We start from the raw sequence: 17,420 nt of genomic DNA, 5'->3' as shown, positions 1-17,420 counted from the left end.
ACTATCACTGGCTCAATGCGTGAATTGGCCAAACACCTTAACCCCTCAATACCCCTCCTCCCTGATTTTTGCGCTCTTAACCATCCAGCCTGCAAGTTCTCTTAATGGAGTCTTTAAAAGATGTTTCTTAGGTAAATTCCTTAACCTGGAACGATTTCACTAGGTCCCACCAGAACACCTTCTCCAGGACCCTTATGAGGTCTGCAGAAGAGGGCACCTCTCCTGCCAGCCACAGGAGCTGTGGGATACCAGCCTTCAGAGGCCCTACTCCAGCACAGACTCTGAGCTCCACTGCGCAGACACCTAACACAGCCGCTGGCCTGCTACTGAGCCCAGAGGCAGAGTCCCCCACCCTTAGCAGGGCTGCACCTTCAGTTCATTTTTCAGCATGCAGCCTTAGCAACCATATGTGCATAGCAACCTTCCTTACGATTATTCATTTGTATGATGGTGGTGCCTAGAGACGCCAGCCAAGTTCAGGGCCTCATTGTGGTAGGTACATATAAAACTTTAAAACATATAGAGCGAAAAGCAGCCCCAGCCCTAAGATAGGAACTAAAGAGACAAGACAAAAGGGGAGGAGAGGAAATATCCTCATTGTACGGATGGGAACCAACGCACACAATTAGGGGTAACATTTCCAAAAGAAGAAGCCTAAGTCCCATTTTTACGACTGACTTTGGCTCTGAAAGCCAATGGAATTTGAACTCCCAAGTCATTTAGGCACTTTTGAAAATTTTACCCTTAAATGACTTGCCCAAGGTCTCACGGACTCTGTGGCAGAGTCTAGAATTGAGCCCTGATCTCCCCAGTCCCAATCTAGTACCATGACTACGGGGCAACCCTTCCTCTCCAACCTTAACTGCTCTCTTTCTGTGCAAGGGGTACTGCTCACGCTCCGCGGGCTGCTTTCCTTCCTTCCAAACAAGCTGCCCCAGGGCACTGAGAAACGTTTCCCCCGAAGCAGATTTCTCCAAGGTAGTTACATAAATTTCAATTTCAACCCCCAGCTGTGGGGCTAGTCAGAAAAATGTTACACAATTCCCTGCCCCTCCCACACACCCCCATGTGTAAAGTGTATTTTTTCCCCCTCTCTCTCGCTCACTTCAAAAAACAGAATACTTTTTTTTTTAGTTCAGTGACTCCACACAACCCACCCCTCCCTCCCATTTGCCTTCAGGCAGAGACCACGCCCAAAAGGTGAAAGTGACTGAAGAGAGGGAGCTACAGTGAAAATGCTTATGCTGCCTTAACTCCAGAACTTGTCCCCCCTGTAACACCGTGATATCCTGGGTTGTAAGGCCTGGTCTGCACAGTTTTTCACTAGTATTACTAGGTTGGGTAGGGGTGTGATTTTTTTTTTTACCAATGTAGTTATACCAGTACAAGCCCTAGTGTGCAAACAGATATAAAGGTGCCTTATGTCAGTAAAGCGTATTCCCCTCCCCATTCAGGAATAAGCTACACCAGCCTAAACACGCCTCTACTAGTATAACACCATCTGCAACAGGAGAGTTGCATCTCTTTAACTAAACTGATATAAAGAGGTACCCTTGTGTGTGCAGAGAAGGCCTAACAGTTTTAGCAGCATGAAGAACTGCAAGTGATGCAGTTACATCGGAGCCGCATGCTTCCCACGTATTTAAAGGCATTTGAACTTGGGACTCCTAATACCCAAGACATGCAGGGATCCGGTATAGTTACATTCCTGGTTGTGTTTTATTTGCACACATAGGGACATGCTGCATACCACCAAGCTGGCTAATTACAGGGTGGCTGGAAACTAGAGTGCTCATGGCAAGAGAATGACTGCGTTATATAGGCTAGCGAAAGAAATCCACTGATCATTTAAACAAAGAGTTAAGGATCCACAGCTCCATGGTTATGAGGACTAGCCAGCAGGAAGGACGACAACAAGGCTGCAAATGTTTACAAGACGTAATGAAGTTCCTCCCATATGCTGTCTTGTATATGTAGTATGAAAATCAGGGAAAAACTGGATCAAAACTAAGTAAATTTGAAACCAACAAATCAAAATACTTTATGTCACCTATAGCCAAATCTGTGTAACTCACTGCAGCAGGAGGTACAGTCAAATATTGTGGCTGGATTTTCAAACAGAACTGGATCATTTTAGGATCACTAACTTTTGTAGCTATCCAAGCCAAAACAACAAGGAGAATCAATCAATCAACTGCTGGGTCCAGGAAGGAGATTTTCTCCTTCCTTCCAAGCACTACAGAATACACTATGTGTTATTTTCTCTGATGCATCAGGCACTGGTCACTGCCAGAGGCAGGACCCTGACCTTGATGGACCAATGGTCTGATGTGGTAAGGAAGATTCTCTAAGTAACCAGCCGGTTTCTGAGCCTTGTCACTAGATATGAAAACAAATGCCCCTAAGAGTGAGGAGGCCAGATGCCACTCCATCGTTGTTTCCACAAGTGGCCAACATACCTGATAGGCATGATCTGCCTGGATATGCCAGAAGGAACTGGGGGCAGACTGACTGAGGGCACTGTTTGGGAGGTGAGACTCCAAGGTTGCCTGATCCAAAGCCAAAGCCTCTGGCTTGGCTAGGGCCTGCTGGAGGACAACGGGTGAGGACCCAAAGGTGGGGCTGGTGGCAGACTCTGGAGCAGCTTCTTCTTTCACCTGAACTTCGGTGTAGTAGAAGTCTTCCTCCCTCCTCCGCTGGTCAGAGTCTGCGCCATCTCTGTGGTGGTTTAAAAGGGGAAAGGGTCTGAGTCAATAACCACAATAAGTAACTCCCCCTTCCAATCAGATCTGCGTGAGGTGCCAGCGTGAGGCAAGTGGCAGCACTCAACCAATGAGCTATAAAAATCACAGGTTCAAGACCTGCCCCGGGTTCAAGCTCATTCTCAGAGCTGACAGCGTGAGGCAGTAGGTGGGGTCACCCTTGCGGAGGGTTCGGTTACACGGTTAAACCAAGGTCTCTTTGGCCCGGCTCGGCTTAAAGATTCCACACGCTTTTCCAAGAGACCAGGTGTCCTGGCCAACACTTCCTCTGCCAACAAAGCAAGTTCTGACGCTCAAGACAACAGCGAGCGATTGCTCAGTGCAGGAATGCGGACGGGCTTGCCCACACCAGTCGTACTGAAACCTGGAGAGCTGGCTGGTCCCCAAATGAGAGGCAAAGGGCTATGAAATAATCACACAGCAGCAACAGCACATGCTGACCCAGTAAAACACTGTAACGCAACATCAGCATGCAGTCCTGCCAATATCCTGTGACCCCCGTTCATACCATCTATGTTTCCTCCACCATAGCCAGTGTTATTAGCTGCTTTTGGGAAACGAATATTTTTCCTCTCTCCCTTTCCTGGCTGCATAAAGATTCAGTTACTTGGGTTCCTTTGCTCAGCATCGCCTGTGTTGTGTCACGTCCCAGAAAGTACGGAAGACGTGTCAAGCAAACCTTTGGACTCTAAGGGTGCATCTACACAGCATTTCAGAGCCTGCTGGAGCGAGCATCCCAGACCTGGCTGACAGACTTGAGTTAACGGGACTTGCGTGAGAGCTGTAAAAATAGCTGTGTGGACAACGCTTTGAAGCTGGGGCTGGGGCTGAAACAGCGACTTCAAAGCGGTGTCGACACAGCTATTTTGTCAACCTGGGCTGGGAGGCTTGCTCCTGAGGGCTCCAAAATACGGTCCAGACGTACCCCAAAGCTTCAGGGTTTCAATGGCCTACAGTCACTGCACCAGTAATATTTAATATTTAGCAGGGATATGGGAAGGTGGGGGGGAGAGATAGCTCAGTGGTTTGAGCAGTGGCCTGCTAAACCCAGGGTTGTGAGTTCAATCCTTGTGGGGGCCACTTAGGGATCTGGGGCAAAAATTGGTCCTGCTAGTGAAGGCAGGGGGCTGGACTCAATGACCTTTCAAGGTCCCTTCCAGTTCTAGGAGATTGGTATATCTCCAATTATTACCGTTTTTAAGGTGCTTTATATCTTCAAAGGGATTTAGAAGTATTAACTAGTTAAATAGACATCATTAGCTTCACTGCTTACTAATTTTGTTTTATCTGTCATTGTTGCAAACACTCCTGAGAGGTGTGTAGGAAAGAGATTAGAGAAAAAAAAAAGGGGGGGGTTCTGTATTGCCAGCATGTTTATTTTGTGCACCCTGACAGTATTTCGTGTATTGTCAGTTTCCCTACGTCCTCTGTACAGTCAGTTTCCCCCATTGTTTGTTTGGAGCCTTCACATGGAAACAAGGCGAGAGAAAACATTTCACAAAACAGGAAAATGTGAGGCTGTAAAACCACATTGGCATGCGGGACTGAGTGGTTGCCATAGGTTTTAGAATGGACACCACCACTATATCCCTACAAGGAAGGGAAGAATTATCCCCATTTTACACATGGGGAAACTGAGGCACGGGGGGATAGACAGACAGACTGTGACTTGCCCATAGCCATGGAGAGAATTAGTGGCAAAGCCAGGCTTTGAACCCAGGAGTTCCTGGCTCTCAGCCCTATGCTCAGACCCAGCTTCTCTTCTGCGATGACGTGTTCCAGGGAGACCATGGAACAACAATAATTAAACCAAAACCAACTTCCATTCGAGGCTGGATTTTTCTTGGAAATATTAGAAAAGCAGGAGGTTTGACGGGGTGTTAGCTTCCCCTGCGGTGTGATATAAGCCTCTTTCCGCACTGTACCACAGTTGCTGTACAAATGCAGAAGTGTCACGTTTTGCGGCTTGTTCCTGTATCAGTCGGACGGGGCAGCAAGGGCCCCCCCAGCTGGAGGTGCAGCCACTTATTCTTTACTCTGGGCCCTTGATGGGCAGGGAGAGAGGCGCTTACAGCTCACTCATGTCTCACCTTTACATTCCTTCACTTTAGGGACTTTGCAATGCCTGGAGAACCAACCCTGAATCGCCAATAGGGGGCCCCACCACACCAGAAACAGGCCTTAGCTGAGCTGAGCGACTTAGCAGCTCAAATGGGAGCATAAAGCAAAGGGCTTGTTTCCAAGGGTACGTCTACACTACCCGCCGGATCGATGGGTAACGATTGATCGATCGTAGTGTAGACACGACAAATCAATCCCCGATCGCTCGCCTGTCGACTGCTGAACTCTAGCAGTGCGAGAGGCGGAAGCAAAGTCGACGGGGGATCCGCGGCCATTGATCCCGCGCCGCAAGGACACGAAGTAAGTAATTTTAATTCGATCTACGATACGTCGACTTCAGCTAGGCCATTCTCATAGCTGAAGTTGCGTATCTTAGCTCGACCCTGTGTAGTGTAGACACAGTGTAGACCAGGCCGGGGGGAGGGGGAGGGTAGATCGATCTAAGTTATGCAACTTCAGCTACATGTTGGCCAAAGCGGCAGCCATCACACAAACACATGAGACAGTTCCTGTCCCAAAGCGCTTCTGCTTTAAAACAGACAAGACAGAGAGGCTGGAGAAAAGGGATGCAGTACACGAGGAGAATGATGGTTGGCAAATCTACCTTTTCTTATTGTATTCTTGGGCGAAGGTGGGGGTGGAAGGCAGCAGGAGGAGAGTTAACAGAGCAAGGAAGAGGAAACATGAGGGAAGAGGGACACAGAGAGATGGGGGAGGGAGAAAAGGATGAAAAGATGGAGAAGAGCACAGAAGGCCAAGGGCATGGGGCGGGCAACGCAGCCCTTAGCTACCGTTCCGGGCCCATCCCAGTGGTATCCGAGTGGGAGAGGGCTCAGGGAGGGCTGGAAAGCAGGGGGTGGCAGCCACCAGCCATCTGGGCAAGCAGCAATTCTCTAGCCAGGGTAGCTTCCTGCCCTCCCTACTAGCCCAAGCAGCAGGTTTAGTGGAGATCTAGTGCAGCAGCAAATCCTTTGGCATCTGCCCTACGCACTGGTGACAGGTACTCTGCACCCACAGCTCTGGAGACTGATGTGCTTTACCCACCAAGCAGCCGCAGTGCGCTAGCCCTGCCCAAAGGGATTCCTCTTCAAAGGTGAGAGGGAATTTCATTCCCCAGGGACTCTTCAATCCTTGGCCTCATTGCAGAGACTGCTGACACGTGGGGACAACGATGATGGTGGCTTTGGTGACAAGGATAACTGGTGGGCACTGGACTGAGAACCTCCAAACTCATTTCACACAGGCCAGGGCAGTACCTGTTTGACACCCAATACATCCTCAATTGGGAGACTATGTCCTGCCAAAGCTATTCCACCTTTTAATTCTGTAAGCCTGTGAAATTCCCTCTTCCTGCTGCCCCCCCCCCCCGGCCCTGCTTGGGTTCTGCAGATTAATCGCCATTCAAGGTCTTACCCAAGGTGCTGGGTCTTGATGTGACGCTTGATCCCGACAATGGATCGCAGGACTTTCCCACAGTTTGGCCACAGGCACTTGTACATCACCTTCACCGAGTTCTAGGAGAAAGACAGCCCCACGTCACGGAAAGGTTACTCCCCACCCCGGCTCAGAAGGGAGAGAAACAGCCCCCGAGAATTAAGATTCACTCAGGATCACTGAAAACAGGCTCCACGATGCTGCCATTTTGTCCCATCCGCCCCACACACAATCCTGGGTTTGCCTGGCCCTCTCAAGGTGCCAGTCCACAGAGGTGCCAAGTTTCAGGCAGACACAAGAAAGACTCTGGTTGTCTGGATTTACATCCCCCCCCTCCCATCCTGCCCATTTCTCCCTCTCGCTCCTCTGTCTCTTGCCCTGAAGTTTACATCAAAGCTGCTTGTTGCCCCTACATTCCTTCTCCCCTCCCTCTGGTCCCTCTGATGATCAACGCGCCTGCTCCACCTGGCCCATGGAGACAGAGGGGGGAACTGAGTGGAGAAAGAGCTCCCTGCATGGAACGGAGCACTCCCCTGACCCGCCCCTGGCTCCCTGCTCTGGCCATAGCTATCAGGCAGAGTGGGAAATGCTGCTGAAGGACAGGAGTGAATGGGAGCAGGGAGCACTCTGGAGTCACTAGCAGGATCTGGGGAGCTGGCAGGCAAATGACCCTTGGGCTACTGTCTCCTCTTCCCTGCCAATGGCCTTTGTATCCCTGGGGTCTCTTCCCTTCTCCCATCCCCAGCACCCCTTCTGCTCTGGGACTTCAAGGTGAAGCTTGCCAAGGGACAGTAAGAGGCACTTTGCGTCTGGTCTCTCCTGCTAGCTTCAGACAGGTGAAACTTACAAACACCTTGTCAGTTTCACTGGGCAGTGCAGATCCCATGACTGAGAGTTCACAGCAAAGTTCCCCCTGCCCCCGGTACCTTTCTCTTTCTTGGGGCCGGCTCATCGAGAAGAAAAGGATCCGAGTCTGTCTCAAAGCCGTCGTCAGCCTGAGGGGAGCTCAAGGCCTCGCTCGAGTACTTGGGGCTGGCTTCAGGATGCGGGGGTGATGGGGTGGAGATGTCGCTGCCGCCACTCCAGTGCCCGCTGGTGGTGCTGCTGCCGCTGTCCGACACGTCGCCACTCTCCTTCCATGAGTCGCAGGCTGCCTGGGACGCTGAGCCAGGGGAAAGAGGAGAAGGGAACAGACATTAAAACCAATAGGCACAAACATAGCTCCTGCCTGCGGGATGCGGTAGCTCTGCTCCCAGCCCCCTGCCCCTCTCCAGTCGGTCTTTCAATTACCTCCATCTTGACCAACACCCAGGATTGAATCATGGGCCTCTGGAGCTACAAGCATCCGTCCCTACAGCTCGACCGAGCGCCAGGCCCTGTAACACTCACATCCTCTGTGGATCAGGCACGGTGGGGAGACGCATAATGCACTTTCCCCGGGGTTACGTCACCATTAAGGATGGTGTGGATGCAATCAGAACAGACCTTTGGCCCAAAACTTAAACCACAGGCCTCAGGATCAAAACAACATGGGTAACATTTACCTTCTCCCCACTGCACAGGACTGCGAGCCAGGAGCCCTGGATTTTATACCCAGCTCTATCAACAATTCACTGTGTGGCCCTGTGCCTCCCTCCGTAAAATGCAGCTAATGCTGCCTGCCTCACAGGATTCGTTTAATCACAGTCGTAAGCGTTTTGAGAGCCCTGGATGGAAGATTTCAGAGAAGAGCAGAGAATCTTCCTCCTCCTCCAACAGTCCTGCAGCTACAGGTTCTAGCCAGGATGGCAACAGGAGGGCTGAAATACCACGATAAAGCCTCTCTCACATCATCACTGGCCCAGCCAGAACTGGGAATCTGGTTTGGTGTGGAGATTTACTCCCCCGGGAACCAAAAGGCTCCACTGACCTGAAGACAAACTTTTCCCCAGATGGCACAGAAGGCTGATTATATCTTAGAATATCAGGGTTGGAAGGGACCTCAGGAGGTATCTAGTCCAACAGACCAATCCCCACACAGATTTTTACCCCAGATCCCTAAACAGCCCCCTCAAGGGTTGAACTCACAACTCTGGGTTTAGCAGGCCAATGCTCAAGCCAGTGAACTATCCCTCCCCCCAATGGACTCTTGCAGCATCTTTTTCATGGAGGCTGCTGGGCTGTTGAGTGAGACACAGCTGCTCTCTAGGGGAATGCACATTATAATGCGGGACACTGGCACAGCTGCCCTGCATGCGCTCTCCACGGAAGAGCTTAGCTGTGCCTTTAGTGACGGACGGTCTGAATGCAAGTTCATTTATTCCGCTTGAAGCCGGTTTCCGGTTCCAAGCGTTCTGGGCAGGGCTGTGGCAGAGACTCTCAGGCCTAGCTGCTCGAGAGCTTGCCTGTTGCTAGTTAGAGCCAAGTCCGCGTGCAGAGAGTGAGCCACTGGCCGGACATGCACATTTCCCACAGCTGCAGACGCCTATTTTTAACCACCTACATCCACTTGACTACTTGGGAATGGAGCCGCTGCTAAAAAAAGGCGCCGGCCACTCAGTGCTCCCATGCCCGTGGCTCCCAGAATAGGTCTTGCCGATCTATCGTACATGGCAGCTGCGGGCAGGGTTACGCTCTCCTCTCTCTCGAGGAATGTGTGTGGCCTCCCAGCTTGGCCAGCTGTTCAGGAAGACCCGCATTAAAGCAGCTGTCCCAAAGCACCCTGCTCACTGAGCCCCATGGCTTCTGAACAGCCAGCACTCCCATGCGCAGACTCTTTTGGAAAGCCGGTCTGTCTCCCCCCCTACCACCTCAATTCTCAGTTGGTTCATCCCAATCTGCTAGGCCTGATAATTAGAACAAACAATTCTGAATAAATAAGAGGAGAAGGGTCCAGCCTGAAGAGCTGTCTACCAATTAAAACAGGGGTTCCTGGCACTCCTAACTCAGGCTTTCCGGGAGGAATTCCATACATTAAGTTACACTGTCCTCCCTGTCCGCGTGCTGCTCGTGACACCCAGACCCACTTATGCAGGGATTTGTATCAAAAGCCCAGTAAAAGTCCCTCTGCAGGAGATACCCAGTACATGCGCCGCTGCTGTCCCATACACGCCATGGGACACTTCTGCAGAATGGCCGTGTCCCTGGCGTTTTTCCCCTTTGTAATATTATAAGAGGGATCCAGACCTCACATTCTCCGGACAGACACCAGCATGAGCGAGGTCAGAACCAGACCCTGCACGTTCCTCTGAAGTAGGGAGGGGCTTAAAAATGTTACTTTAAAAAACTTTTGGATAGAAAATATAAAAAAACAAAATTAACAAACCAAGTAGGGATATTTCAAATAAAAGCCGGTCCTTGTACAATAAAATGCCTTTCAGTCATAGACCATATTTCACAGACCTGGAACCTGGGGCACAGAGGGTTCTGTGACTTGTCTAAGGAGCTGGGAATTAGACCCAAATCTAATCAAGAAGCTACCAGCTGTCAGCTGCCAGTATCCTGGATCCTTCTCGGTCAGGATGGGCCAGGGCATGGGTCAGACAGAGCACCTGGTAGATGTCCTCCTCCCGCTCCCTGACAGGGGAATTCCAGCCAGTCAGCTGGCTGCACCTCTCTGCTGTCTTTGACTGACTTGTCATTTATCACCAAAGACTCTTCAAGTTGCGAGGGTGCCTGGAAACGCTTGAAAATGGCTCAAGTCCTTCCTCTCAGACTGAGCTCACAGGGTCGTCACAGACCCCTCCAACCCCCACCCCTGCAGTCTCAATCCTCTCCCTCATTTTATTCCAGGTCTACAGGATGCTGTTGGGAAAATGCAGGCTGAATGCCAGGTGTCCGCAGACACCACCCAGCCCTACAGCCAATGCAATCGGCACCATCTCCCAGCGCTTAGCTACAATCAGCAGCTGGATGGAAAGCAGCAGGCTCGAACTGAGCCCTGGCAAGACTAAGGCGATGCTGGGAGGAAGAGGGAAGCACTTAAAGAACTTGCTTCCTCTACTTCAAGGGCACCTGCTCTCAGATTGTTATGGCTGTCCCCAGCCTTGCGTCCTTTGAGTGTCTTCGGCTCAGCGGGAGCCCGAAATAGCCACGGCAGCAAACACTTCCCATATCCATCTCTGACGGGCCAGAAGATCACATCCCACCCTATCGGACACAGCCTGGCAGCGTCCATGCTAACCCATACATGCAGGACCTTCAGGCTCCATCACCGCTATTCCTTAGATCTAGGAATGACGACTGGAAGAGCTCCAGCTAATACAAGCCATGTGCTTAGTAACAAAGGTCGCCATGAAGAACCTGCCACACCAACTCCCCACAAATATGTAGCTAAGTTTTGAGGCCTCTGTCCTGATATTCCAACCCCGCCATGAGACTGGCCCTATCACCCTGGGAGATTGCTCTCCCTCGGCAGGCAGGCTGTCCCATGACAGCTACATGCCACTGGAGCAATGTAACTGTTGACTTGCACCATGTCTGCACGAGGAGCACTTTACCAAGAGAGGTACATGCCTACTCCCGATTAGCCACATAGCAGAGGGGACATGGATTTTATTCGGATAATCGAGAGGGCAGAAGCCATTCGGCCGTTCACCAGCAGATTCACGCCCCTCCACCCCCACCCCATGGTGTAGGACCCATCCTCCTCTTCCTCACAGTCCTGGCCAGGAGAGTCTGCTCTTCCCCGCCAAGGCTGCAGGCTTCCCTGTACCTGGTCCCTGCAGAGATCGGGTGCCACCAGCCCTTTGGAAGCTCCGCTGTCACAGCCCTGCTCACTCATGACAGCGGGATGGCAGAGGGCTCCCGGCACTGCCACGGGAACCATTCAGCGGCAGCGTGGCCTCCCCCATGGCTGGGGTCTCCTCTTGCTCCCAGTCCTGGCTGGGGGGTCTGTGCGCTCTTATCCAAACCTCCACTGAATCCCTTCCTTGTCCCCCAGCATCAGGTAGCTGAGGGGCAAGGAAGGGCTCCGGATAATGCAGAGGTTCAGACAACAGGGTTTCAGGTACATGGCGGCATCCTGAACTCCACTGCCACAGCACTCCCAGTATGGACGCAGCCTGTACCAGCAAAGCTGTGCTTTTACCAGCCTGGTTTATTCCAGCTGCCCCAAACCAGGGAAAGACAGGTCTGCTAGAACAAGTGCGTCGACACGAGGGGCTTCTGCTGGCACAGCTACGTCGGTCAGAGCACACCCCTCCCCAACACAGCCAGGCAGGCAGAGTTCTGTACGTACCCACAGCCGTCGAGCCCCCACCAATAATTCCTTCACCAGCACATAGACATGGAACATCTCCAACCACATTCTCGATCCGGAGAGACATTAGAATGGATCAGACGACTAACTTCCAGCCCAACGGCTTATCCACTGCACCACGTGGCCTCTCTAGGTACCTGACCCCAAACGCTGGCTCCAGACTGCAGCAGAGTTTCATGGCGAAGGTGACATCACCAGCAGAGAGCATGCTGGGACATCAGAGAGTGCAACGAGATGGAAGTGGCAGTCGGGCAGCTATCTGCTCACGTCGCACTTGGGGCTCCGGTTACCTGGGAAAACTTATTGTTTGCGGTGAGCAGTTTTCCCTCCTTCTTCAGGGGTACCACAAAAGCAATTCAATTCAGCCTCCGGTTGCTGAAATACAGAGGCAGGCAGGTTTGGGACCCCAGCGTCCAGCTGCACAATCTGACTCACCTGGCATGCTGCTTTCGCGGCTGGGCGGGCTCTGCACCACAGGGCTGCAGGACAAGCTGGTCAGCACCATAGCTGCCATCATCTCGTCCATTTCCACAGCAGCATCGGACTTCCTGCACCAGAAGACAGAGAAACATTAAAGATTTCAGTGGGGGAGGGGAAGGCAGATATTGAGGAGACAAGGCGAGGACTCAAAGACCCCCTACAATCAAAAGGGCCACTGGAGCAAACACAGAGGCCAAAGGTGTTACACTCAGGGCTGATTGGACCCACAGGGGTCTAATGATAATGGGTTACGTTTTCGTACCTCTTTCCTTTCCACAAGATCCCAGCATGCCTTCCTGTGTATAGAAAGCACATCGCTCATGCGAGAGCCTTATGCTGATGGCTGGGGTGAGGACTGGGGAGCAAAATGCTACCCTCTGCATCCGCCCCGGCAGGAAGGTAGCTCCTGGCAATGAGACAGGAGACCCTCAAGAGAAGACGTTTCCTTGGCGCTGCTCTTTAACAGCAGCTGCAGCTTCTCAGTGGCCTGGCCCTGAGCTCCCCATCTCTGCCAGGACTCGTTCCCCCACCCCCTGCCGCAGCAAGCCTGAGGATCTCGACTCAGTCTGTTCCCCATCTGGAGTCAGGCCCAGATTCGGAGAGGAATTTAGATGCCTAAAGATGCCAAGCGGCATCAAGTGGGATTTTCAAAAGTGCCTCCCACTGCATCTTTAAATCCCTTTAAAAATCCAGCCCTGAGTCCTAGGTGTCTGTCCCTCCCTCCACCAAAACCCCAGCAAAGCGAGCACATGGGGACACTGCCTATTCACAGCATGAGCAATGCTGCTGCTCTAAGACTCATGTTTATGCAAGGATCAGTGCAGCACAGACCAGGGGACACAGGCTGGGGCTCGGGAGAGACTTTTGTATTTAACAGTTTAAGTGGAAGTTGAAATTGAGGATTATTGTAGGTGCATGTGAACAGTGGCTCTGGGGTTAAGAACTACTCCACAAAACAACTAGGTCCTCTGTTTAAATTTGCATGCATTTACACAACCCCTGTAGCAACATGCTGCCCCTAGCACCACACAGAGGCCAGGGTTCAGAAAACAATCCAGCTGTCTACAGTTAGCTGCAGCTAACTTCCTCTGCCTCCAAATGGTTTCCTTGGAAGTCACCCAGGCAAGCGCTGATCAGACCTGAACCTGCTCAGCTTCCCAATCCTAAAGTGTTCACATACCGAGGCTGCATGTCTCACCACATCTCTTTTTCCCTGTGACCTCTCCCCACTCTGCTGTCCCGGGCCAAACAGAACCGGAGCAATTTCTAACTTGCCATGAGGGAAGTTTGCTTTAGCAGAGAACATTTTTTTTCTCCTAAACCACCATAAAAAAAATCCTCTTAATCCTAAATTCAACAGCACTCTGGATAATCCACCCTTTGGAGAGGCTGACACTGAACGTCACAATGACGTGGTCTCATCCCGCGTACAAACAAGGCAGAGGTGGGAGATGGTTCATTTCTCATCATACACTGAAACAAACAGCATTTTTACTGCTCTGGGTAAACAAACACCAAGGCCCATTCTAGAATTAGCACCTGTGCTTTATTTTGAGCTTCCAGTGCAATCTTAACAGCTCCTCTGCAGACTCCTGATAGATTTTTACTATGTCCATGAGCCCTCCCAAACCACGGGACTCTGATTCTATTTTAGCCATAGTGACCGTGAGCAGAACCAGAATTCAGCATCTCACATTTTATGTTGCCATGTGCAACTGTTTCCATAAATATGCTTTATACTATAGGATTCTAGGGCATTTTATAAACTATACACAGGGATCATTTCCACCCCCACATGGAAATACAGCCACCTCTGGAGTAGGATCCAGCACCGTTTAACAGCTTTCAGCAACACTACATACTAGTTTAGAACAGAAAAAGAGGAGGGATTCTGTAAGCAACCAGTGCACAAGCCCAGCTATTGAACCAGGCAAGATGAAACAGGATCAGTCTCCAAAGCTAAAAGTGCCAATCAGCCGAGGACACATACCTTTTAGGTACATCGATATTCCTAGAAACCGATCTCTGAACTGATCCAGTGGCAGGGCTCTGGTCCATCGCAGTGGCAGGGCTATGGTCCATCGGAAGGGTAGGGGGCGGTGATCTTTGCATCTCAGCCAGTCTCACGTCCCCTGTCTTCCAGCAGGTGTGCACTCCCTGCTCCAGGAGCAGCACCTGCACCTCGTTGTTCAGCTGATTGTGCTGCTCTACCAGGCCAGTGCACTCCTGCCCGTTATAGGTGACGTAAACCTACGTGAGGACAAGTCATAGCTGGTCAGGGTTACTGTCCATCCTTTAACAAAATCCAGCCAAAGCTCACCTGCTCTGTCTCTGGGCACCCTCCTGTACCAGGCCCCGATTGCAAGGATTCTATCACTGGGAATGCCATAAAGCCAGGGTTTTTCTATCCACCAGTTCAGCACCCCTATTCTGCACCACTACTCTAAGTGAAACAGTATTAGCAACCTCGGGACTTTCTCCATTTGCCTGTTGGGACCCAAGGGGTCATCCCCCTCATATGTGGTCATGGCTGATACAACAGCGCTGCAGCATGGTATCACTCCATGTGATCAGCAGCGTAACACAGGGACTCCCCAAGGGGGTAAATACAAAGGTGGTGGCATTCCTCAGAGCCCCTGTGGAATAAAGAAGAACTGGAATGCTCCCACCAAACCCAATGGAAGTTTTGTTGATTTGAATGGGAGGAAAATTGGGCCCTGGCAGGTCAGATTTCAGCCAAATTTGTAGTTGTTGCAACAACTACATTTTATAAAACTTATTAGCAACATTCCCATGGAAAAAAAAAAATTCAACATTTCAGTACTGTGCGGGAGCATGAGACCAGGAAAGGAAAACCAACTAGAAACAAACATGAAACTGACGAGCCAGCTTTCAGTTGCCAGACTGAGTGAAACCTAAAATGCAAGACCAGCAGAAATGCAGAAAGTAAGTCCAATTTCTTTACTTCTCAATTTCAACTTTTGAAGATGTTACTAGAAACAAGGGAGAGGATTTAATTAAAAAGGATTTTCAATTTGAACAAGGTCCCTTTAAACTCAGCTGGGCAAAGGGCTGCGGAATACAGTGTAAAACACAACTTCCAAGAGATTTACAATTAAATTGTCTGAATCCCTTCATTTCAAGCATAGAAACATTGTAAGGACCAAGCTTTTATGTGTACATTATATGGCTCCATACACACACATCACTGCCCTCTACTTGTTGCACTCAGAACTGCTCAGCTGTCTGTCAGGCCATATAAAAATGGCCCTACTGGTTCATCTAGCCCAGTATCCGGTCTTCCGACAGTGGCCAGTGCCAGATGCCCCAGAGGGAATAAACAAACCAGGTAATCATCAAGTAATCCCTTTCTTGTCGCCCATTCCCAGCTTCTGGCAAACAGATGCTAGGGACACCATTCCTGCCCAACCTGGCTAATAGCCACTGATGGACCTATCCTCCATGAATGTATCTAGTTCTTTTTTGAACCCTGTTGTGGTCTTGGCCTTCACAACAACCTCTGGCAAGGAGTTCCACAGGTTGACTGTTTATATATTGCTAAAAGGAGATTCTCGATTAGCCCAAGTATCAGGGGGAGCCTGAGCCTTTAGGGTGTCTAACCCCTATTATTACCAAGTAGTAGTTCCAACTGGCCATGTTATTCAACACATCAGTGACAACCATGCTGTCCTACAAGGGAATGGATTTTTCATAATCCAAAGCCAAACTTCAGTACAAAACGGATAGAGTGAACAGCTGGTGCATTCAGTACAGAAACACACAGAAAAGTAAGTGGAGGATATAATGCTCGAAGAGACACCTTAGCAGGGATGGTGGCAACTGCCCCTTTAACAGTCAGAGCAGGACTGCAGGAGTGTGGAGACCCTGCCCCTCTCCCCGGCCCAATTTACAGGGTGGCATTCTTGTAGAACCTCCACTATACAACCCCAGAGCAAAATTCATGGCAGGCATAAATGGGCACAACTGCATGGAAGCCAATGGAGTTGTACAAATGGTGCCTTTGTATAAGACATGGCATGTTGATATAGCTAAGTGCACCTAAATGGAATTAAATGGGCACAACTGCATGGAAGTCAATGGAGTTTAGGCCAACAATAAATTTGACCCTTGTGGCCCAATTTCCGGGGAGGGGGACTACTTTTCCCAGAACGCCCCCTCCCCCACACCTCGAATAAACAGGAATTAAATCTTGCCTCTGCAAGTTGGAGGGGACGCCAGCACAGAGGAAGGAAAATGCACTCTAGTCGCCCCTATCAACTATCCTCTTAAATGATTGTGCTCTGACCGCCTAAGCAACAGACACAGTAAAAACATTCCTCCCCAAAAGGAAAGGAGCCAGCCCCATTGCCTCCCCACGTCACATCCTTGGGTTCCCCTTATCATTATTTGCATTACGGTAGCAGTCAGGGTCCATTGCACTAGGTGAGCAGAGCCATGAAGTACCAAGACAGTCCCTACCCCAATCAGCTTACAATAGGGGGTTATGACAAGACGTAGCAGGTGGATGAAACAAACAGGCAGGCGAGGGAGAAAGGAGGTTTCCTTGGTTAAAAGCGTCAAATCCTCAGAGGAACGGGACTGATCAACCATCTAAGGAAAGGGAGAAAGGAAAACCCAAGAGCTGAGACTTTTCTTCATTTGCGTGGGTGGACAAAACCAATGGAATATGCATCCTCCTTTGCAAGACAGGCAGAGTCTGGCAAAGAAGAGCTTTTATTCACGTCATGACTGGTCCCCGTTCTCAGCTTCTCCTCAGAGGAAAGCAGAGGAAATATTCAAACTCTTCCTCTTTCTCTCAAGGTCACCCAATGACCTACTAGGCTGCTTCTCTCCCTAACTTCTAAGAGTCTATTTTTATTAAGGTAAACATATCTGTGCTAAAATATACCACACTTGCGTAGGTTAGTGTTCATAGTTATTTATAGGGACATGCACTCCTATACCTAAATACCAGAGGTGATGTGTGGACAGGCCTGTATATGATGGATACATAAATGCACAGTGCTCTGAGGCAGAGAGAAAATGTCTCAACTGACACTGGATGCAGAAACCGAAGCACAGAGAGGATGGGATTTGCCCAAACTCAAAGGGAGCAGCTGCAGCAGTGTGGAGATTAGGATGCAGGAGCTCCTGACCACTACGCCCCGCTTCTCTCCAAGAGTTTCTTTGCAGATAAGAAGGAATGAGGCTCCATAATGAACGACACCAGCAGGCTCCCCAGCCCTAGACAAGTACTGAGCAGCAGAACACGTATGCTCTAGCATCTGCTGAGGCTGCAAAGCAACCAAACACAAAAAAGTCATCTGTCACCGGTATGTAAATACAGCACCCCACTCCCAGTGACTATTTTTATGCTGCTTCTA

General features: G+C 50.4%; 1 protein-coding gene across 2 annotated transcripts in view; it reads right to left on the bottom strand.

Moving 5' to 3' along the window:
- ZNF395 (zinc finger protein 395) overlaps nt 1-17,420 on the bottom strand; it is a 45,558-nt gene that overhangs the window by 10,087 nt on the left and 18,051 nt on the right. Inside the window, exons 3-7 of one of the 2 annotated variants that reach the window (XM_045010731.1) lie at nt 14,027-14,286; nt 11,992-12,104; nt 7,244-7,479; nt 6,297-6,397; nt 2,460-2,718 (exon numbers count right to left, since the gene is read on the bottom strand). In XM_045010731.1, the coding sequence (XP_044866666.1) occupies nt 2,460-2,718; nt 6,297-6,397; nt 7,244-7,479; nt 11,992-12,104; nt 14,027-14,286 (969 nt within the window). The remainder of the gene's footprint in view (nt 1-2,459; nt 2,719-6,296; nt 6,398-7,243; nt 7,480-11,991; nt 12,105-14,026; nt 14,287-17,420) is intronic. The other variant, XM_045010732.1, reaches the window with a different exon arrangement.

This window comes from Mauremys mutica, chromosome 3, assembly GCF_020497125.1.
Source record: "Mauremys mutica isolate MM-2020 ecotype Southern chromosome 3, ASM2049712v1, whole genome shotgun sequence".
Lineage (NCBI taxonomy): Eukaryota > Metazoa > Chordata > Testudines > Geoemydidae > Mauremys > Mauremys mutica.
The sequence above is the reverse complement of the archived record's forward strand: the minus strand, read 5'-3'. Positions and strand labels throughout refer to the sequence as shown.